General features: G+C 44.6%; 1 protein-coding gene across 4 annotated transcripts; it reads right to left on the bottom strand.

The window, feature by feature from the left end:
* Positions 1-2,936: 2,936 nt before the first annotated feature.
* Positions 2,937-23,468, bottom strand: ZFP28 (ZFP28 zinc finger protein). Of its 4 annotated transcripts, XM_089901938.1 has the most exons (9): positions 22,893-23,468; positions 22,348-22,439; positions 15,513-15,639; positions 15,308-15,403; positions 13,282-13,445; positions 12,450-12,561; positions 11,993-12,088; positions 11,179-11,261; positions 7,410-7,510 (listed from the first exon to the last, which is right to left on the bottom strand). In XM_089901938.1, the coding sequence occupies exons 1-8, from the start codon at positions 23,098-23,100 to the stop codon at positions 11,224-11,226; spliced, it is 933 nt and encodes a 310-aa protein (XP_089758064.1). In that variant the 5' UTR covers positions 23,101-23,468; the 3' UTR covers positions 7,410-7,510; positions 11,179-11,223. The 4 variants fall into 4 exon arrangements, with proteins under 4 accessions (XP_089758061.1, XP_089758062.1, XP_089758064.1 ...); XM_089901935.1 differs by lacking the exon at positions 11,179-11,261 and having other exon boundaries at positions 2,937-7,510; positions 22,893-23,449; XM_089901937.1 differs by having other exon boundaries at positions 7,414-11,261.
* Positions 23,469-23,517: the final 49 nt, after the last annotated feature.

The raw sequence follows: 23,517 nt of genomic DNA, 5'->3' as shown, positions 1-23,517 counted from the left end.
CGCGTGTGTGTGCGCGCGTGTGTGTGCGTGTGTGCGCGCGCGCGCCCTCTGGGGTCTAGAGGAGGCAGATAATTTATTTCCAAAGGTCTACAGAGCAAGAGGAACTGTACTTAAGAAACGACGTCTTATGAGCCTCATCAGCATCTGTACTTAATTTACATGACAAGATTCTTGACTTTGAGTTGATGCTATAATGAGATGCGATTTGGGGAGGGGCCTTGGAAGCCGGTGATTGTTTTGTATGCCGAAGGGAAATGAGTCACCAGGGGCCGGAGGGCAGACTATGGTAGGCATCCATTAAAGTGGCTCCCAAATGATCCCCGCCTTCTGCTATTCATAACCTCATGTAATCCTCTCCCCTTGGAAGTGAGCTGGACCTAGTGACCCACTTTTAATTAACCAAGTACAAAGATGAGGGGATGCCACTTGTAATATTAGGTTACATAAAGGCTTCGGCTTCCACCTTGGGTACCCTTCTCTTGCCTGCTCACTTACAAGGAAGCCAGCTGCCACGTTGTGAGCTGCCCATGTGGAAAGGAATTGATGTGTCCAGCCAAAGGCCAGCAAGGACCCGAGGCCAGCCAACAGTTTTAATGAGTTTGGAAGATGATTCTCCTCCCATAAAGCCTTCAGATGACTGCTGTCTTGTTAAAAGACCCCAGGAGCCAGAGGCACCCAGCTGAGCCATGCCTGGATTCCTTACCCAAAGAAGCTGTAAGATGACAAATGTATGTTTGTTTTAAGCCACTAAGCTTTAGCGTAGTTTGTTACACAACAGCTAATGAACATACTATCACAGCCCTTACTCTGTGATTCAGTGAGTTAAAATAGGGATTCTGGGCTTCCCTCGTGGCGCAGTGGTTGAGAGTCCGCCTGCCGATGCAGGGCACGCGGGTTCGTGCCCTGGTCCGGGAAGTTCCCACATGCCGTGGAGTGGCTGGGCCCGTGAGCCATGGCCGCTGAGCCTGCGCGTCCGGAGCCTGTGCTCCGCAACGGGAGAGGCCACAACAGTGAGAGGCCCGCATACCGCAAAAAAAAAAAAAAAAAAAAAAAAAAAAGGGATTCTATCAGTAGTCAAAGATACCACATTGATAGAACTACAGCAGCTGCTATCACAATTAAAACTCGTGTCATTACCTGCACATATGTTTGTTTTTCACTCACATAATAATCCACTGTTGTTGCTCCTGAGTGACTGATGGCTTTCCTCCAAATAGCGGTTTAGCGGCCCAGAGTTCTTCCATCTTGCAGTTTTGCCGTTCCATAAAATTGAGATTCTTCTTCTTCCAGCTGGGTGGTATATCCTTTTCTTAATAACCGAGCCCAGAGTGACACACGTTTCCTATTCAAACCACAGCCAGAACTGGAAGCAATAGTGGCTGAGTAATGCAGGATGTGCCTCGGCAGTCACATTCTGGAATCGACTTTCAGGCAACAGAAAGGGAAGCACAAACTTTGGGCAGTTGTCTAATCATACCATAGGTATCATTAACAAATGCTACCAGGACCTTGGAAAATAACCATATGGGTTTGTGGTCATTGTACCTGCTACAAGCTACACTACATAAGAATTCCCCCATGAGCCCTCACTCTGCACAAATACGTCGTTCAGGAATTCCAGTGGAAATGTTCAGAGACTGATTACAATCTTTCAAGAGTACTCAGTCCCCTTTCTGTTGACTCAAGTCGATGTGGGACTTGGATGCCATGCCATGGAGTGCTTCTAACTAAAAGAAAACCCTAGTGCAGTTTCAACCTTGGGGATCAATGAAATAAGGTAAAAATATCAGATATCAGAACATTCTTAGGATTTCTGTGTTTATTGTGACATTTCATTTTATTCTCAAGATTACCTGTTGCCCTATACTCCAGCTACTGCACATGCCCTAGTCCAGTACACTTTCCAAATGTAATCACTGTCATGAGAAATCCCAGTACCTAAAGGAGACAGATTTTTAATATGCTGGCACTTCATGTCAAAAGAACATAGAAAAACTACTAGACCTGACAGGGAACTTGCAAAAGATAAGTCAGGGGTAGGGACATAAATGATCCAATCCAGCACTATAAACTCTTGAATTCTTTCAAGTCCTTATATATTATGCAATGTAAATTCTAACCCTCGAGATGACATTTCCAAAAATGTGTCCTAGATTTTTGATATAATAAAGGATATTAAATATTTCTGGATGACACGAATCTCCTCCCTGTCTGCATTTCAAGACTAGAAAAGCAGACTCAAGAGTTTTGTCACAGATGTATGGCAAAGAGAATGAGTAGGGAGGTTTCTTAAGGTTTGAGAAAGTCAAAAGTTTTCTAAGATGCTTGAATCTTTCATGATAGCCCCATTCCAGTTACATGGATTCAAATCTTTCCCCACACTTCACTTTCATCTAAGAGAAGTGGCGAGGTTGGGAATTCAGTAAGTATCATAGCTCAGCAAACACCTGGATCTACTGTTGCACTTGGCTTTCAGGATTTGCCAGCCCCGTGGTTAGAAGCAGTTAAGAAGACTCCCAACACAATCATAGGAAGGTCTGACTTCAATGCCTTTCTTAAGGTCAGAATTTCAAGTGGCCTTTCACTTTTAATTATCTAATTTCATTGTAAACAAGCATCACACTTACTTTTGGAGCTAGCATTGCTCACTGCCTTTAGTTTTTGGTAAGAGCTATCCAGACCCTTGTGTGCAGTGGGCTTATGATCCTGCTACATCATGACTATCCTTTCCTAACACAACACAGGATTACAAGTTTCTCTGTCTTTTAACCTATCTCTTTCAATCAGCCCTTAATATTCTGCTTCTCTGTAGTCTGAGAATCATCCTCTAGTACCAATTTCTGTATGAGAATAAAAGATGACTCCAGCTTAGAAGTTAAATATTGAAAGGATACCAGATACCTTGAAGATTTAAAGAACCAAACAAAACTAGGATGTGAGGGTGCAGGAATCATTTTAATGGATCAGACAGGTAGAGATGCAGAAATCTTTAGGCTGCTGCCAAAGGATGACTCAATTCCACCTATTTGCAGTCCAGGAGTGATGTTCCATATCTTTATAATAGCTGTTACAACAAGTGGCCCAACCAATCAAAATGAATACTAAAAGAAAACATCCCTTATGGCCCATACATAAAGCCTAATATTTGCCCCGTGTCTCCGGTCAAAATACAAAGAATGAAAAACCTGACTGGCTTAATTAGAGCCATGTGTGACTGGCAGTCCAACAGTACAATACAGAATGAAGGCAAAGTGCCAACAAAGAGCTAGGAAAAGCATGTGTTAAAGACAAAAACAGATTTCAACATATATACTGAAAAATATATATATATAGACACACACACACATATACACGCACACATATTCAATATTAATTTTGACTCTATGACTACAAGATTATTTTACACATAAAGTTCTGCAAATCACATATTGCATTTAATATATTGTGGACAGACAATACTCCATAGGAGCATATGTAGAGCTTAATCTCTTTCTGCTAACTGGACAATACCGTATTGAATAATCACAATTTAATCAATCTGCTTGGCAGGATACTGAAATCCTATTTATTGTAATTAAAAAGATTTTGCAATAAACATTATTTATATCTATATATTTATTCCATTGGGATGAAACTCCTAGATCTAGAATTACTGTTTCAAAAGGAATGCATATTTATAGTGTGGATAGGTCATGCCATATTGCCACCCCAAACAGGAGGAGACAAATCTACACTGGTAATGATGAACAACCTCCAGTTTTCCCACAATAACTAGTATGGGAAATTAACTGCAGTTTAGATTTTAATCCATCTGCGAGTCAAGAAGATTCGTTTTAAATCTGTAATTTTCTGAGCAACAAGGTTAAGAACCTAACAAATTTTCTTTATTCGAGTTCTTCCACTGTGACACACCTGTTGGTAAGCACTGCCTAGTTCCCCGACTGCTTTGTGTCATAGCACTCTGTTCTTAAATGACATATTTTTTCGTATGTGTTGTGTGTATTTTCTGCCAGTTGCCTCTTACATCTTTTTTGACACGTTTCACCATATCGAAGTTTATTTAAATCTTTGTACAGGCCAGCTTACTCTCTTCATGTCTTCCAGGGCTCCAAGTCCTACTCAGTAAAGCCTTCCTCCTTTCTGTGTTCGCCTCTAACATATTATTTCATAATCAGAGCCGATAAATACAACTGTATTATATTTCTCTGTAAGGTCTAGGTATGCTTCTCTTTTTGGAGAGTGGATAATCAATTGTTACAACATCATTTCCCCAATAATGAAACACTAATCTTATTATATACCAAAACATTTTTTCAATGATTTTTTTTTTTCTGGCTGCACCACGCGGCAGGCGGGATGTTAGCTCCCCCACCAGGGATCGAACCCGCACCCCCTGAAATGGAAGCACAGAGTCCTAACCACTGGACTGCCAGGGAAGTCCCACCAAAACATTTTTTAAATGTCCTGCTATGTTTGACAAATCATCTTTCTTTGTGTGGTTTTCAGCTAAAACCGTCAGAGCAAACATATCCTACTGAGACTCTGTTGGGAGTGACAATTTACAAACATTTTAACAGTATTACTTCAACTAGAAAAATATAGTATTTCTTTTTATTGACATTTCCTATTGTTCAACAGTTTAATAACATTCTTTCATCTCTATTCATAAGTTGCTTTATAGTTTTTCTTGTTTTTGATGGGAGAGTTGTATTATCCTCATAAAAATAATTAGAACCTTTTGTGTATTTTTCTCTGCACTGGAGCAGGAGTCGGCACACTTTCTCTGCACAAGGACAGAGAGTAAATATTTGAAGTTTTGCAGGCAATACTGTCTCTGTTGCAGCTACTCAGGTCTGCTATTGTAGAGTGAAAGCAGCCCTAGGCAATATGTAAACAAATGAGCATGGCTGTAAACCAATAATACTTTATTTACAGACACTGAAATTTAAATTTCATATAATTTTCATGTTGTCTTAAGCTATTATTCTTTTCACTTGTTCCTCCATTAAAATAATTTTTAAAATTCAGATCATGGGCCATACGAAACAGTCAGTGAGGCTCTGGCCATGAGTCATAGTCAAGATTAGTCTGCCTCAAGGTTAGTGGTTCTTTGAAACTTTAATGGAATTCACGCATAAGCCCAGGTGACTTTAAATGATCAAATCTTGCCAAATTTTCTAATACATGTCAGAAGGTTTAAATGTACGCAGGTGAACCTTGTCTTCTCCTCTGATTGTTTCAGTTCTTTTCTTCCAGGTGGCCTCCTCACCCATGTTCTCTACACACTTTCTAAGACTGTTGTCAGATGTAATTTTCTCACCAACAAGGTCACAGCACCTTACACTTTATGCAGATAAATGAAAAGCTATAATACTAACTCAACATTATGGAATCAAGTTTTAAACCAGAACAGGCAAAGCCTCACTGTCTTGAAACGCCTGTTCCTGATCTAATATCCGGCTTCTCTTAGCTTCATTCTATGCATCATTTTCAGTCAGAGTTGCCTATGGTAACTTTTCAATGTCTGAAAACAATGTTTTTAAAAGAGCTAACATTACTGAACGCTTAGTATGGACCAGCCATTGTGCTACACACATCTTATGCATTAATCAATATGAAGGATCTCAACGTAACTGTTTACATGAGTAAATGAATTCTATTTTCACTTAAAACAAAAATCTTCACGTTCTAACCGCAACAATGTGAAGAACAAACTTGTACAGGACAAGAACAGAATAGACAGAAAGAGAGAGAACAGGTTTTAAACTGCTGGAGTGGTCTATCTGAGTCACAATGTCTCAGGACTATAGTGATGGGAGTGAGGATGGATTCCAGAGAAACTTGGGTAACAAATCCACAGGATTTGATGTAGCAGGTAAAGAGGGGCGTGCAGGTGACTCTCCAGTGTGGATTCTCTGATGTGCAAAGTGTGTGCTCTGCCTGAAGACCTTTCTACTTCTCTTATGGTTGTGGGGTCTCTCTCCCGTGTGCACTCTTTTGTGCTGATTGAGGTGTCCGATTTGGATGAAGGTTTTCCTGCATTCCTTGCATTCATACGGTTTCTTTCCAGAGTGAATCCTCTGATGGACGCTAAGGGACTGCCGATGGCTGAAGGCTTTGCCGCACGCACTACATTCGTAAGGTTTCTCCCCAGTGTGACTTCTGCGATGACAGATGAGGGACGACTTTGTCTTGAAGGCCTTCCCACATTCAATACATTCGTAGGGCCTTTGGCCAGTGTGAAGCCTCTGGTGCTGAGTGCAGGAGGAGTTGTCACCAAAGGCCTTCCCACATTCCATGCACTTATAGGGTTTCTCTCCCGTGTGAACTCGCTGGTGTTGAATAAGGTGTGTGGTCTGGCTGAAGGCCTTCCCGCACTCCTTACACTCGTAGGGTTTCTCTCCTGTGTGAGTTTTCTGATGCTGCGCCAGGTGAGCCTTCTGGGTGAAAGCTTTGCTGCAGACCTTACAAGCATAGGGCTTCTCTCCGGTATGAATTCTCTGATGGGTGGCCAACTGGGAACTGATGCTAAAGGACTTACCACATTCCCCACATTCGAAGGGCTTCTCACCAGTATGAATCCTCAGATGGCTAGCAAGGTGTATATTCTGCCTAAAGGCTTTGCCACATTCTTTACATTTAAAAGGCTTCTCTCCAGAATGCACCCTTTGGTGCTGAGTGAGTGAGGCATGATGGCTAAAGGCTTTTCTACACACCTCACATTCGTACGGTTTCTCTCCTGTGTGAATTCTCTGATGGACAGTCAGGGATGAGCCATACCTAAAGGCTTTGTCACACACATCACATTTGTAGGGCTTCTCTCCAGTATGAATTCTCCTGTGCTGATTGAGTCCGATGTGATCACTGAAGGCTTTCCCACAGTCGATGCAGTCAAAGGGTTTCTCCCCAGTGTGATAATACCTCCAGTGACGGATAAGGGATGTGTTCTGTATGAAGGCTTTCCCACATTCCATACATTCGTAGGGCTTCTTGCCGGTGTGACATCTCTGATGTCGGGCAAAGGATGAGCCGTCACTGAAGGCCTTTCCACATTCCTTACATTTATAGGGCTTCTCTCCAGTATGAATTCTCTGATGCACAGTGAGGGATGAGCTCTGGGTAAAGGTTTTCTTACATTCATTACATTTGAAAAGTTTTTTTCCTGCATAGATCCCTGCATGTTTTATTACCACTGAACTTGGGGGGAAAGTTTTCTTAACTGAATCACAGCGGTGAACTCTCTCTTCTGAAATGTCCAAGTGGAACCATCTTCCAGGTTTGTTATACGGACACTCTCTTTCCTTAGAGAGGGTTTTGTTGTGAGTGACTGCCTCCTGCCTGAATTGTGTCTTCTGACCTGCCAGCTTCTTTTCAAACAGACCCTCAGAATCCCAGCTTCCTCTGAAAGTGGAACTCTCTAGGTTAGTGTTTGAAGTTCTGTCCGTTACCACTTCAGCAAATGAATCCTGCTTCGGAAATAATTCCTGGGTCTCATGTATAGACTGCTGGCCTGAAAGATATCAAGAAAATAAACAAGAAACAAACATTTCTTTTATCATGGGCTGGGAGAAAAGGAATCTACTAAAAGGAAAACCGTGAAGAAACTAATTGGTGAATTAAACCCTAATTAAACCACATAAATTGTGCACCTCTAAAACATGTGAACATGCAGTCTACAATGTATGTAAGACGAGCCCAGACTGGATTCATACAGGAACCCAGAGAGGTGAATAGAAAAAAAGATAAATGTATGTGGAATCAGTCACACATCAGAAGCATCAGGAGTCGGAAAAATGTTCTGTAATCACATCACCTAAAAATACAGTCTATGACAGTCATTCTCTTCACCCTTTCTCACCCCTGGCTATGCAGCTTTGATGCCAGGGCAGTCATCATGTCACCAAAGTTGTTCCAAGAAGCACATCAAACACAAAAGGACAGTGTATTCTATGACGTTCATTAAGAGTCCTGAAAGCCCAATCACTCCCCTACAACCAGAAATGGTGTTTCTGTCAACTGTATCTTATTTGAATGATTTCAACAGAACCTACAGTGCCAACTGATGGCTAAAGTTCAGCGGTCACATAGAAATCATTTTTACACTGACCTGCTTGCTTCTGCAAGCCTGACAAAATCCTCACTTCTTCTCTGGCCATTTAAGTAATGGAATTTCTCATTCTGGAAAGACTGTTTCTATAAAAATAGTGAGTGCTGATATTATATTTAATTACATCATACACACCACTGATTGGGTATATGGCTTACCTCAGACTACAAGCTTGCAGGGAGGAATGATTATGTCTGAAATCCCTTCGCTAAATCACTTAGCATGTACCAAAAACTTGTGCAAGTAGAGCTACATCACAATAAATGTACAGAGATCAAAGTGGTGTTGGGGAGAGAGATGATGCAGAGAGTCAGATGTTTGGGAAAAGATGATCTTTAAAAAAGGAAAATAAAGTATTTTTTTTTAAATGGCATCTAAACACTGAAAGCTTTCCTTCTTAGGTCAATAACAAGACAAAGATACCTGGGAAGTTCCAGCCAGAGCAATTAGAAATAGAAATAAAAGTCATCCAAATTAGAAAGGAAAAAAAAAACTACTTGCTGATGATATCATCCCATATATAGAAAACCCTAAACAATCCACAAGAAAGGTATTAGAGCTAATACATCAAGTCATCAAAACTGCAGTATACAAGATCAACACACAAAAATCAGCTGTATTTCCATACACTAGGAATGAACAATCTGAAAAGGAAATTATGAAAATAATTCCATGAAAAATAGCAGTGAAGGAATAAATTATTGAGGAAAAAAGTTACCTTAAAGGGTGCAAGACTGTACACTGAAAACTACAAACACTGCTTAATAAAATTAAGAGCTAGATAAATGGAAAGACATCCTGTGTTCATGGATAGAAAGACTTAATAATGTATTTATGGAGAGAAACAAGGAAGAATTAAATAAGCAACAGAAACAAGACCAAACAAATTTGTTGTACAGTACAGATGGGAGTAATATATCTATTAACAGAAACAAAAAACCATGAATGAAACAAAAATCAAAGCTAAAGCTTCTATAAATGAAGCTACCAATCTAAAATACTGGATAGCAAGAAACACCACATGCAACCTTTCAAGCCACAGGAAATTGGGGGAAAAATATCACATTTATAAAACAGGATTTACATTCATGCTATATACAGGCAAGGAAATATGACCCAGCAGAAATGTGGGCAATGGGCATGAAGACATCACTAACCCTGAATGGATTTAAACACATGTATTCACAACCTCACAAGTAGTCTGCAAAATAAAAATTAAACAAAACTCAATTTTCACCCCACAGCTTGGAAAATATTTTAAAAAACCCAAAATACTATTAGTGAAGATGTATGGAAACAGGTATTCTCATATATTGTTTACCAATGGTATTACAGCCTGTTATTATGTTCATGAAACTTAAAAGACATGTATACTTTGATCATGCAAAGAGATATGAACAAACTGGACCACAGTTTATTACAGGTGAAAACCAGAAAAAACCTAAAGGTTCAAATACCCTCAACAGTAAATTAGTTAAGTAAATTATGGTATTTCCATATATTGTAATACTAGAGAGCCACTTAGATGAAGTTTCTGTCTACTTTTTAAGGATACAAATAGAAGGAGAAATCATAAAAGTAGTAATATATTAGATTATATAAAATTTTTAAAAATTTTATGTACAATTTAAAAAATTCTAGTGAAAAAAAATACTTATTACCATATGTAAAAGATAGTTTGAGACAATACATTAAAAAATTAATGTTCACATTAAAAAAACCCCACTGGGACTGGACTGGCAGTGCAGTGGTTAAGACTCTGCACTTCCACTGCAGGGGGCATGGGTTTGACCCCTGGTTGGGGAACTAAGATGCCACATGCTGTGCAGCACAGCCAGAAAAGGAAAAAAAAAAACCCAAAAAACAAAAAAATAGGGACTTCCCTGGTGGTCCAGTAGTAAAGAATCCGCCTTCCAATGCAGGGCATGTGGGTTTGAACCCTGGTCAGGGAACTAAATCCCACATGCTGCGTGGTCATAACTACTGGGCCCGTGTACCTCAACTAGAGAGCCCGTATGCTGCAAACTGCAGAGCCCACATGCTCTGGAGCCCATGCACCACTGTTAGAGAGAGAAAACCCACACGCCACAACTAGAGATAAGCCCACGCACCGCAGTGAAAGATCCTGCATGCCACAACTAAGACTGGACACAGCCAAATATTAAAAAAAAAAATCAAAAACAAAAAAAATTTAAGACACAAATAGAGAAATGGATATAAATAAGGGACATTTTACAAAAGGATAAAGACAATAACAAAATTTGAGGAAAGTATTCAACTCATTTTCATAATAAAAAAATAACCTTAGGCTATAATCTTTCACCAAATAAGCTAAACATTTTCACCAAACTACCCAATGCTACGATGATGCAATTAAACCCATACATCTAGTCATCTGGCCATTGCTAGAGTCACTAGAACAGAAAACTCTCAGAGCTCAGCAGATTTCCACTTCCAGGGATATAGGCATCCCCAAAATGTACAGCCTTCACTAACATAAAGGTGCCTATTATATTTTTAACACCAAGAAATGTGACGCAACCTAATTGAGCAGTGGCACACGGAACATGGAACTCACATGAAAACATTGGTATGCAGGACGGAACGCAAACTCTATTTCTACCACGTAAAACAACATATGTGTTCATCAGGGCTTGAAGGGCCTAAAGTTGTCTTGTTAACATATTGTGATTACGGGTTATGATTTTCTATTCCTTTCCCAGACAGGTGACAGGATTACACTTTCTGAAAACCATTATTTTCAAAAGAAGTTTCTTTTCCTTCCTTGTGTATTGAAGAAATGGCCCTCCGCCCACGTCTTCTTGCAATCCATCTGCCCACCCTCTCCAACCCAGACAAGGATTCTCTGGGGGGAACCCTGTCCTTTGCCTCTTTAAGGCCATGTTGGGAACTTCACAAGCTCTGGTTTATGCAAGTCATCCATGCACATGTCATCCCCTCCATGGGAGTAAATATTTGATGGCTGAGGACAGAAGTGTAAATTCCCTCGTTCTCCAATCGCCTGCCAATGTCAAGCCAAGTGGCTCCCTCCTTCAATTTGTGGTTCTTACAGGAATGGATGCATCACGAAGTGAGTGGCCATGTGACCACGAACATCAGACCTTTGGAAGACAGCTCCAGAAACCCTCGGGGTCTGGAAGAGATCATTTAAGGAACCAAGTGGCTGATCCATGTCTGAGTGGCCAAGGACAAGAGCAGAGCTACAGGGAGGAGTTATCAACCAAGAGAAGGTGGGGTGGGGGGGGGCAAGGAGGAGGGGAGGAAGGAGGAGGAGGGGGGTAGGAGATGGGGAGGAGGGGAGGGGAGGAGGGGAGGGGAGGGGAGGGGGAGGGGAGGAGGGGAGGGGAGGGGAGGGGGAGGGGGAGGGGGGAGGGGGAGGGGGGAGGGGGAGGGGGAGGGGGAGGGGGGAGGGGGAGGGGGAGGGGGAGGGGGAGGGGAGGGGGAGGGGGGAGGGGGAGGGGGGAGGGGGGAGGGGGAGGGGAGGGGGAGGGGAGGAGGGGAGGGAGGGGAGGGAGGGGAGGGGGAGGGGGGAGGGGGAGGGGGAGGGGGGAGGGGGAGGGGGGAGGGGGAGGGGGAGGGGGAGGGGGAGGGGGGAGGGGGAGGGGGAGGGGGAGGGGGAGGGGGAGGGGGAGGGGGGAGGGGGAGGGGGAGGGGGAGGGGGAGGGGGAGGGGAGGGTAAGAGGAAGGGGACGGGAGGAGGAGGAGGAGAGAACAATGTAATTTTCAAAGCTCGGATCTCAATCTTCTTTCCAAACCCGAGGACGTGGTGGGCTTTCTCTGTACGTTAGGGAGCACCTGGCCTCTTTGGTGAGAACTACACTCTGGCCTGCAATGGCATTTCCACCCCAGGCCTCCCGTGCTCACCTGGGGACGGGCCTCTTGCCAGCTCTCCTTTCACCACCCAGGGTTCCTTCCCAAGGTCCAGCAAAGAGACCAAGTCTGGCTCAGACACACAATGTCCTGCACATGGGAAAAGACAGGGGTTTCAGTCATACCCTTGGCATTCTTAAATGGACAACCAATTCCTTGGCTTTGAAGGAAGAGCGCTTTATTACAGGAAGGACCAGGAAGAAAAGTGAAGAGTATTTTAAGGATATTGAAGTTGATGCTTCAAGTATGACAAAGATACTAACTTTTACTTAGTATTCTTAAGAGTGATACTAACGTCACACTCTTAAGAATTGCGAGTAAAAATTCAACCCAGTGCTTTGGAAGACAACCCTGCCACCCCACCCCACCCCCAAACACACACACAATTCAAAACTGAGGAATGAAAATGTGGGCTCCTGAAGTTTCAGATTTCGGAGAGGAACATCCTTACCTACTGCCCCCAGATTGTGGTCCTCCCACACAACATTCTTACAGAAACTCTTCCGAGTTGGGTCTGGCTGCTGGGAGACGTCTATGGCCATGTTCGTGATGGTCACCAAGTCCTGAAATGGTACAAACACGTTTCTCATCAAACCGTGCTCGTGAACCCACGATGGCTCTGTGGGGTGGGCTGCATCCACATGCTGTGATGTACCAAGAATTTTCACTAGGTTCTGAGTGATGCCAGTCACATGACGACTGAGCTAGCTATGTCGTATATGTTTAGGGGGAAAGAAAAGAAAAACAGGGGAAACTGTTTGTGCCATGGAGAATCTACAATTTCTTGGAGGAGAATGAAGGTACAGAGAGTATGGATTTTCTGAAGTTCACTGGAGGCTTCCTGACGTTCAACACATGTTGTTCAATTAAGTCTGCAGAGGGTTTTTCTCTCATATGAAATCTCTGATGAAAAGGAAGGGTTGAGATCCTATTCAAAGTCTTCTCACATCCATTACAAGTCGAACATTTCTGATTTAAACAGACTTGTTTACGACTTGCTGTGACCCAGTGTTCCCCCTGGTGTGTATCAAGACTGCAGGTACTCTCTCTTCTGGGGGGACACTCTGTCGGTATGCAGCCCTGGATTCCAACGGAAACTTCTCCCACACTTACTGCAGACAAGATCGCTTTCCTAAGGAAGGGTTTCTTTGTGAAGGACACAAGGAAGCTCCTGGGAGTCATCAGCGCTGCCTCTGTAAGTGCCTTAGTAGGAATCTCGCCAAGTCTACCTCATGCAACTTATCTGTAAGCGTGTCTCCCCCTCCAGTTACACCCTGACTCACCAGATGCCTCTCCAACACAGCACTGTAACCCCAGTCTTCCCCTAGAACGGAGCACTCCAGACTGTAGGTTGTGGGCCTCTCCATTAGCACCGCCTGGGATGACTTTTCTTCACAGAAGCTCTTCTTTGAAGATAACTCCTTGGTCTTTGGCAGAGCCCGTGAGTCTAAAAGATATTTTTAAGAAGGTAAATATCTCTTCGATTACATACCAGTCTGAAGAAATTTTCCAAAACGTAATCAGATGGGAAAAAATCCTCAAAAAAAGTATACTGTTTCGAAAGCTGTTTTATATGACCAACTGGCCTTCCATTCCCAAATTTGTGTAGCTTTAACCCTAAAGGACACAATGTGAGTTTTCACACCTAAAGGTTGACCAAGTAGTGCATGTTATGGTTTTAGCAGGAGACTGGAGAAAGAGATCGAAGTGCACGAGGTGAGAGAGCTCACAGAGATTTAAATCTAAGATAAAATGTGGCCAAAATGGACAAAGCGGGGCAGAGCCTATTGAAGGAAACGCTATATGATCCTTATCTCAGCGCTATTATGGAAGTCTCACTTTGACTCTTTCTCCATTTTATTTAGCAAAAATTTCTTCTCTTTTTTTTTAAAAAACTAACGTCTTTTTTTTTTTTTTTTTTGATTACAATGCTAACTAACCAATGTTCAGATTCTGGCCTTAAAAGTACAAGTCTTCAAAATCAACTACAGTCTCAGCAACAGAAGAAGGGTCAACAGAAGGGAAACAAACAGTTCTGTCTCAGAAAACTAGCTCAGAGAATGTGATTTAGTACCATGATAAATGGAAAACTTTTCCCCGAAACGCCATTCCAGTTCTCCTGGGCCATACGATGACCCATGTGAGTCGTCAGAGTTTGTAAACTGTCCTGTTGATACAAACTTTTCCGCCGAAGTACGGTTTGAACAAAGAGGTCTTACAAGATTCTCAATTCTTTAGAAATGGTAGTCATTTCCTATTACAGGAACCTCCAAAAGAAATCTGTAATTCTGATTCCTTGTCTTACTTGGTTAACTTGCTATTCCAGAGATAGTGTTGTGGTTGAAATCTCTGTACTCCCAAGTGGTATAAATATGATGATATCTGCATCACAATATGTGCAAGAACATACCATCAAATCAGAATCAGTGTCCTTTCCTTCTGAGAGCCAGTCGCCCACCTGTGTGCAGCCTGTTTGCACGGGGGAAGTCCGCCTGGACCCCAGACGGATCACGGCCCAACACAAATCCTCTCCTGAACTACCAATGTCTTTCTTCTCGTTCTCACCTGTCTGCTCAAGGCTCTACTCTTGTACCTTGTTGCCCTGGCTTGAAACCGGGAATAACTTTTTTCTTCCTCTTAGGTACCTATTTACACTAGTCATGTGCAGGACAGTACTTTCTACGGCACTTATGTGCACAGAAATGCCTTATCGCCCCTACGGGACGGTTAATTTTCTAGCAGCTTACGCTCACCTTCCCAGCCAGCACCTGGTGGGCTCATTCAAAGCTGACGTGCAGTAACAATCAGTTAAAAGAAGTCTGTAAATGAAAGTCATTTCATCAAAGAGAAGTAAGGTAGTAAAACCTACATCAGAATCAGCCGAAGATCTTTAAAGCAAGTGACGACTGTGTAAGTGTGAAAAGCAAAAGGGTAAGACGGGTGCTGGGAAAACATGACATCCAGAGGACAGGACAAGAGTTACAAGAATTGTAACACGACTTCCCTGGTGGTCCAGGGGTTAGGACCCTGCCTTCCACTGCAGGGGGGAGCGCGTTCGATCCCTGGTTGGGGAACTAAGATCCCAGAGGCTGCGTGGCGTGGCCACAAAAACAAACAAACAAAAAAGTTACACTTGGTGGGGGGGAAGCAGAGGTGGAGAGAAGAGATGGGGAGAAGGAGAATTTTCAAAGCCCAGGCCTAGATTTTCCCTCCAGGCCAGAGGCTCAAGGCTGCTGATGATCCCAGGTGTCTGAAGGCGCGGAGCTGCGACTGCCATGGCCTCACCCCACCTGGGTCTCCCACGCTCACCTGGACACCCGCCTCTTGTCAACGTTCTCTTCGCCGCCCAGGGCTCCTTCCTCTGTTCCAGTGAGGAGATCATTTTGGGCTTAGAAACACAAAGTCCTAAATATGTAAGAAGAAACGGGACGTGGTCATGCTGTGGGTCTGTCCTTGGCTTGAAGGAAGAGGATGGTGCAGGGTGTGGTGATGAGGAGGGAGGGGGGGCCTTTACCCAGCGAGACCAGGCTCCTGTAGTTTTCCAGCATCACACTCCTGTACAGACTCCTCTGAGCAGAGTCCAGCCACTCCCACTCCTCTGGGGAGAACTCTACAGCCACATCCCCAAATGTCACCAAGCTCTGAAACGACAAAAGCGCATTCTTGCTGGACCAGTGCTCAGGCCCTGCCCCCCAAATGCACACGTCGAAGCCCCAACCCTCCGTACCCAGAAGGTGACTGTATTTGGAGACGGGGCCTTCAAAGAGGTGACTAAAAGTTAAATGAAGTCACACGGTTGGGCCCTGATCCAATCTGACTGGTATTCTTGTTAAGAGGAGGAAGAAATCAGGGATGGGTGAGCGCAGAGGGAGGACCATGTGACAACAGAGCGAGAGGGCGACTGTCTACAAGTCAACGAGAGGCCTCAGGGGAAACCAACTCCGCTCACCCCTTGGTCTTAAACTTCTGTCCTCCAGAACGGTATGCTGTTTGTTGTTTTAGCTGCCCAGCCTGTGGTGTTCTCCTTATGGCAGTCCTTGCAAGTTAATATCGGGGCCTAAGGGTTACCCCCTCTTCATTTTAGGTAGGAGATTATACATGTAAGGGAAAATACCCAGCGATGTGGAAATCTAGTTAATTACTGGACAGCGGGCCTCATTACACTGTAAACTTCAGAGAGAAGAGAAAAATAGAGAGCCTCTACCCTCGGAGAACTGGCAATTGTGTGCTGGTGACAGGAGGTACACACGAGAGAAATACGTGACATCAATTAGAAACAATAAATAACAGAGGCTAAATTGTTCCACGCACAACAGGTACCAGAGCGTTTTTTACCATGAGGACAGTCAAGTGCCCTGGATCAGCACAAGAATGGGAAAACAGGAGACACTCCTTTGGGAAGATCCCCAGTGTCCTCAGCACTTCCTGCAAGTAGCGATAAATCCTTCTTTCTCCCGGGGGGGGGGGGGGGGGGAAGGAATGGGGAAATAAACCTGGAGGCGAACATCACATGACTAAACCCCAAACTGTGTTCTAAGGATTTCTATTTGCTTTTAGTGTTCACCACATGTTGAATGTTCATTTAAAACAAACAAACTAACCGAATTCTTTTTTTCTGAAATAAAGATGAGTGTATAATTAGAATGAAAAATACGATAAAGCTTTTCATTAATAAGATGCCTTTGAGAATCAAGGTGTATTGTACACCACAGGGAATACAACCAACATTTTATAATAGTTATAAGTGGAGTATAACCTTTAAAAATTGTGAATCACTGTGTTGTCAACTACACCACAATTACAAAAAAAGAATCAAGGTGCCATCTCAGAGAAGCGGGCAAGTATCGAGGAGGCATTGCAAGCCCATGTATGACTGGGTCTGCTACTCATGCACTGCTGGTGGAATTTTAGGTAGCATAATTTTATGATTTCAGTGTACAATGCTGATACATCCTAGTGTATTTTGAACATTTATTCAATTCAAACTCTGACCCCCAGAATCTGAGGCTAACAGAAGGTATATTTAAATATCTGGCAGCCTTGGGATTTTCAAAGCATAGACTCAAATCAGGAAGCAAAAAAGTCCAACTACCCCGAAGGCTGAATTCTGGACTCTGTCCACTCACCGGCTCTGAAACCTCGGCTAGTTACTTAATCCCTCTACGTCTCAGTTGCCCATGTTTAAAAGGGAAACATCAATAAAACCAACCTCACAGACCGTGACATGGGTTAAAAAGGATAGCACAAGCACGGCGCTCAGAATGTGAGGTGCCTTGTAAACAACAAATGAACGTTTGCTCTGCTGACTTTGACCCACGGCTCAACCTTTCCATTTAAATTCTACCAGCAACGAAAGCCCCTTGGAGATTTGTTATCTGTTGAATAATATATAATACTATCACACGTTCTTTAACTTGCACCAACTTTGAAGATTTTTAACTGAACTGTGTAAAGGGTTCTGTGAGTGGTATCTTGCTTTGTGTGGAGATGGCGAAGTCCCGATGCAGGGCTCTCCTAAGCGGGAGACGCCAAGGCCCCATAAAACACGGAAAACACCTGGTGACACTTGCGGGAAACAGCCGGGAACTGCTTAGTCAGCCTTGAGCAAAGACGTGCTCAAATGCAGGCCAGCTCACAGCAGCAAGTCCTCAATTGAGTGCACCCAGCCTCAAAGGCAGAGGAACGGATTTGCTGGCTGAGTGGCTGGCAGGAGCGCTTACCTCGCTAGGCAGGCTTGGCTCTCGTTCCCCGGGTTGTTCACCCTGGTCTGTTACTGACCTGCATTTTGCACCTGCGGTTCCTTAAAGGCCTTCAAGTTTTGAAAACTGCGCAAGACTCAGCAGTGGAAATATTTAGGTATATGAAAACCCAAACATTTCGAAACATATGCTAAGTGACATAAGCCAGAGAGAAGGACAAAAACTGCATGATCGATCTCACCTATATGTGGAATCTAAAATAGTCCCAACTCTTAGAAATAGAGAGTAGAATGGTGGCTTCCAGGGGCCCGTGGAGGGGGAAATGGGGATGATCAAAGAGTACAAAGTTTCAGTAATGCAGGATGAGTAAGTTCTGGAGTTCTAATGTACAGCACAGTGCCTATAGCTAAAAACACTGCACTGTATTCTTTTCTTTTTTGGCCACACCCCACGGCTTGTGGGATCTTAGTTCCCCAACCAGGGATTGAACCCGGGCCCTCAGCAGTGAAAGCACGGAGTCCTAACCGCTGGACCGGCAGGGAATTCCCTACACTGCATTCTTAAAGTCGGCCAAGAAGGTAGGTCTTATGCTAAGTGCTTTCACTGCCAAAAAAGTAAGAATACTAAAGAGGGAAGGGAGGAAACTTTGGGAACTGATAGATAAGTCTACGGCCTTGATGGGGGTGCTGGTTTCATGAGTATATATTTATCCTCAAACTCAGCGAGTTGTACATATTAAAAATGTGCTGCTTTCTATGTGTCAATCTTGCCTCAACAAAGTGGTTTAAAAACAAACAAAACATTTCAATGCAGATTTTTTTTTTTGGCAAACATTTTCAATTGCGTTCAAAGACACAGGTGCTGAGACAGAGGCTACTTTTCTGCTTCTTTTCTGACCCAATTCTAAAAGATGGGATTTTGGGACTTCCCTGGTGGTCCAGTGGGTAAGACTCCGTGCTCCCAATGCAGGGGCCCAGGTTCAATTCCACATGCATGCCACAACTAAGAGTTCGCATGCCGCAACACAGATCACACGTGCAGCAACTGAGACCTGGCACAGCATGAATGAATGAATGAATGAATGATGGGTTTTTGCAGGTTCCAATCTTACAATTCTAACTGCCTGCTCCTTGGCTGGGAAGTCTTGTACTTAATTTTTTCAGACATTCAAATAGCTTTCTGATATTCCTTACTAAATGAAACAAAATATATACATTATATGTAGTATATAAATTGTATACAAATTACAGTATCTTTTAAAATATCTTCACAGGATCTTTACAGTAACTTTATAAGTCTGTTGGAGCCAGAGAAAATGCTGCCTATTTTTCTAGCATTTGTTACTACTTTGTTATTGGTAAAACTGGAATTTGGGGGCCCTTAAAGAGAAGAATACAAGTTCAAATATTTTCTTATACTTGGCAAGTGGGTTTTTTTGGTTTTGATTTTTCTTCTTAATAAGAAACATCCCCTTCCCCATCTCTCCAATCTCATATTCCAGAGGGACCCCAAAGTAACAGTATGTGCATATCCTTTTAAGACATTTTCCCAGTTTATACAGATTGCTCCTTATATACAGAATCAATGACTTTTGTTAGCTCTTTGTCTGAATGTTTGTGTCCCCCTAAACTTCCTATGTTGACATCCTAATGCCCTGTGTGATGGTATTTGGAGGTGGGGGCCTCTGGGAGGCCCACCCTCATGAATGGGATTAGTGTCCTTACAGATGAGGCCCCAGAGACCTCCCCAGCCCCTTCCACCATGTGAGGACACAGTGAGAATGTGCAGGTCCTGGTCTTATTCCTGTTGCCATCATACAGACGTGCAGACTTTCAAGTGGGTTTCACAGGGTCATACTACACCACGGAGGAAACATACAGGTACAGAATCTGTACTGATAATATGAAATTGATCTGGTGCTTTAACTCTCAAACATAATAAAGACGAGATAAACTTTAAAAACAAATAAAAACCAAAAAGCAACCTTATCCTTACAGAAAAATACTTTGTGTTAACATTTTACAGGAAAAAAATGAGTAAAAAGTATTTTACAGGAGGAACTTCTCTGGTGGTCCAGAGGTTAGGACTTCATGCTCCCAATGCAGGGGGCCTGGGTTCGATCCCTGGTCAGGGAATTAGATCCCACGTGCCGCAACTAAAGATCACACACACCGCAACTAAGCCCTGGTGCAGCCAAACAAATGAATAAAAATTAAAACAAACTAGTTAAAAAAAAAAAAGTATTTTACAGGAAAAAAAATGCATCAAAGCGTTTTTTTTTGGTTCAATTCAATTCAGTTAATTTTTAAAATACACAAATGAAAATTCTGTAATAATTTTTTTGAGGAGGGTAAAGTTTACTTTTTTTAAAAGTAAAAAAGTAAAATCTAGAATTCTAGCTTTTGAGACCCTACTGCTGTTCCATCCACATATAATTTTTAAAGTATTTTACTTTCATGTAACTTTGGTAAACTTTAATCCACAAGGAATGAAAAACTTCTGGGAATATACTCATAGAAAGTAATCAGAGATAATGCACATTTTCAGGTATAAAAAGTATCATTGTAATGCTATATTAAATAGTGAAACACTGGCTCCAGGAGAACTTTAAGACTACATTCACACATTCATCCACCACCTATTTTCCATATCAGGCGCTGGGGCAAAAGAATCCAAAATCCCTGCCTGTGTCAAATGTACTTTGTGGTACAAGAGAATCAGACAAGAGAAAACCAGATAAACTAAGTATACAGTATATTGAAAAGTGCTAAGAGTCTTAAAAAGTAAAGCAAGGAAGAGGGACGTGAGGAATTTGGGTGGGAGGCTCTGAAATTTTAGACACAGTGATCAGGAAAACGAGAAGGCAACTTTTGAGAAAGTAAAGTGAGTGATGGGGGAGTGTGGTAGCACACGTCAGAGTTCAGGGGGCCGGGTCACTCGGGGCCCTGTCAGTCACATTAAGGAGCTGGCCTTCATTTGGGAAAGCCATTGGGGCGTTTGAGCAGAGAGTGGCAGAACAGACTCCTCTGGCTGCTGCATTGGGAAGCGACCATGGGGAGCATGAGTAGAAGGGGCCAACGGCAAGATAATGAGGACCGAGGCGGTGGTGGCAGTGGTGATAACTGTCAGATTCTGGGTACAACATGAAAACAGTGTTGACAGGATTTGCAAATGGACCAAACGTGGGAGGCGAGGGCAAGAGAGGAGACAGGAATGACAGCAGAGCTTCTGGCCTGAGTAACTCAGAGCATGAAACTGCCACAGAGACAGAGGCAATTGTCGGGGGGAACCCCAGGAACCTGGGTCTGGACGTGTTAGGTTTGTGTTACCTATTCGACATTCACGTGGAGGAGTCCAGTTGGACACAGAGGCCTGGAGCTCAGAGGAGAGCTTTGGGCTGGAAAGGCAGATTGGGAGAAGTCAGTCCTTGGCTGGTCTGTGCAGACAAGAATGGGCTGACCTCCCCAAGGAAAGTGCTGCAGACAGACAAGAGGAGAGAGCCAAGTACAGAGCCCAGAGGCACAGGGACAGCTGTAGGTCAGGAGGGTGAGGAGGAACCAGCAGTGAAAGCTGAGAAGTCAGGAAGGCAGGAGGGCCAGGGCGAGCTCTTTCAGAGGGTGGCAGTTACCCGTTTTTGTAAGTAAAATTTTATTGGAACGCAACCCCACCCAATCACTTACATATTTTCTGTGGCTGCTTTAGCTCTACAAGGCAGAGGGAAGTAGCTGCAGCAGAGACCTCACAGCCTGCAAAGCCTAAAATATTTACTACCTGGCCCTTTACAGTGAAAGCCTGCCAACCCCTGAACTATTTCAAACGCCAACAGTCGTCAAGTGCCAAAGATAATCAAGGAAGACGAAGAACTGAGCACTGCCTTTGGTAATGTGGATGGAGATCACTGGTAATCTATGCAGTCTGGGCAACTGGAACCCAGCTCATACGTTTATGAGCTGGCGATCACATATTTAGGAGACACAGCTGACAGAAACAAAGAATTTATTAGCATTCTAAGAAGGAACGCAATCAAGTGAGGAAAAGACAGCCTTCCATATTGCACCAGGGCTGCCCTTTCCTCTTCTGTCTGCCAAACCTCTCCTCTCCCTTCAAAACATGGGGCTCAGAAATCACCTCCTTACTCTTCCCCGACAGGCAGCTAGGAGCCAAGAGTTCCTCCCGCCCACTCTCACAGTACCTGGTCCTAAAACTCACACTCAGAACCTTGTATGCTTCCATGACTTTCCACCCACAGGCTGTGAGCTCCTTGGGAGCAGGGACTGGGGCTTAGCCATCTGTCTCTCCAGGGGCTGGCACAAAGAGAATACCAAACACACCAGGTACAACACAAGGGGCTGTCCTGTTTGCGCTAAGGTGTACCTTTCTGCTCCGTCAGAGTCCCTCTGAGAAAAGCTGCACAGGGAGGGACTGAATCGTTTCTTCAATGAAGAACGAACTCTGAGTGGGATGAAGAGGAAGCAGGGAGGGAGGCCCTGGGCTGTCCCTGTAGCCCGTCACTCACCAGAATGTGAGGAAATGGGAACCAACTCCCCTAACAGGTCTCTTAGATTGAAAACTTTTGAAAGAAAATAAACATTATTAAGTCCTGAAAAGCAAGTTTGCATTTCAGAGAGGAGAGAGGAGATGCCAACTCACCTGGGAGGTGGCTTGCCGTTCAATTCCTGTCCCTGCCGCCTCCTGCTTGTGTCTCCTCACCTGGACAAAGGCCGTGTCCCTGGAAGGCAGAGCTGGGGGAAGAGAGAGAAGTAGCTACAGGCCAGATCTACACCATGCTCCCTTCCTGCTGACTCTTAAACGACAGCTGTAAATCTGAAACGGATTCAACAAGTGGAGCGTCAAATGCTCGAGCATGAGTAGGATGGGACCAGTTTTGAAGGGTCACCTGGGATGTGGTCGCTACTCTACTAGGGGCTGTCACGGGTAGGGAGGGGGGGTGTCTTCTCTCTAGGAGCCCTGAAACAGGGAGGTGGCCGGTTAGAGTGATCCTGTACCGCGGACTGATGCTCTCGGGTTGAATTTCCAGGCCTTTGGATGCCCCCATCCAACAGCCCCGGAGTCCAGGGACGCCATTCACCAGCACTTGGGCCCCGAGAAGCCTCCTGTCCCAGACCCCACCCTCCCCTCACCCTGAGGGGATGAATTCGTCCCCGTCCACCCGCCGGGCCACCTGTCACACTCACCTCTGTTCTCAGGCCCCGTGGTCGCCGCTCCCCGCTGGCCCCTGGATGTGAGGCCACTCCTTGCGCGCGGCCTTCCCCGGGCAGGGCAAGGGAAAGCAACCGGGGTCCCCGCGCTCCTGCCGCGGCCCGCTCCGGGCTTTGTGCGGGGGACGCCTCGCTGCGGTGGGGATCCCAGGCCGCGGGCCCGCGCTCTCGCCGTCCCCCGCATGTCACCACCGTGCGCGCACACGCCCCCGGGGTCGCGAAAACACACCCAGCCCGCCCGGGCACGCCGGGCACCCAGCCGGCCCCGCCCGGCCGGCCGCCGAGCCCACCACCCTGCCTGGCCAGCTGGAACCCAGGTGGCGGGCCGCCGCCGGAAGTAGGCTCGTCCGTCAGCCGCGGCGCCCTCTGGGAAACGGAGTCCCGGCCGGCGTCCCGGCGGCGCCAAGAGGAGAGAGGGCGGGGAGGAGAGGGCCCGTCTGGGCCTACACAGCGTCCGTCGACTCGGCCCCAAGTCAGCGGCTCCTGGCCCTTCCGGACCGCGGCTGCCCAGGTGGTTGTCCACATAGTAATCGAGTCTGGCCGGAAGTACAGGCCGCGCCGCTAGACAGGACAGCGCCCCAAGGGCTTCTGGGAGTCGCTC

Source organism: Delphinapterus leucas, chromosome 20, assembly GCF_059928025.1.
Source record: "Delphinapterus leucas isolate spDelLeu-1000000601 "Yukka" chromosome 20, BTC_Dleu_Yukka2, whole genome shotgun sequence".
Taxonomy (NCBI): domain Eukaryota; kingdom Metazoa; phylum Chordata; class Mammalia; order Artiodactyla; family Monodontidae; genus Delphinapterus; species Delphinapterus leucas.
Note: the sequence above shows the minus strand (reverse complement) of the source record. Positions and strands in the feature narration are given on the sequence as shown.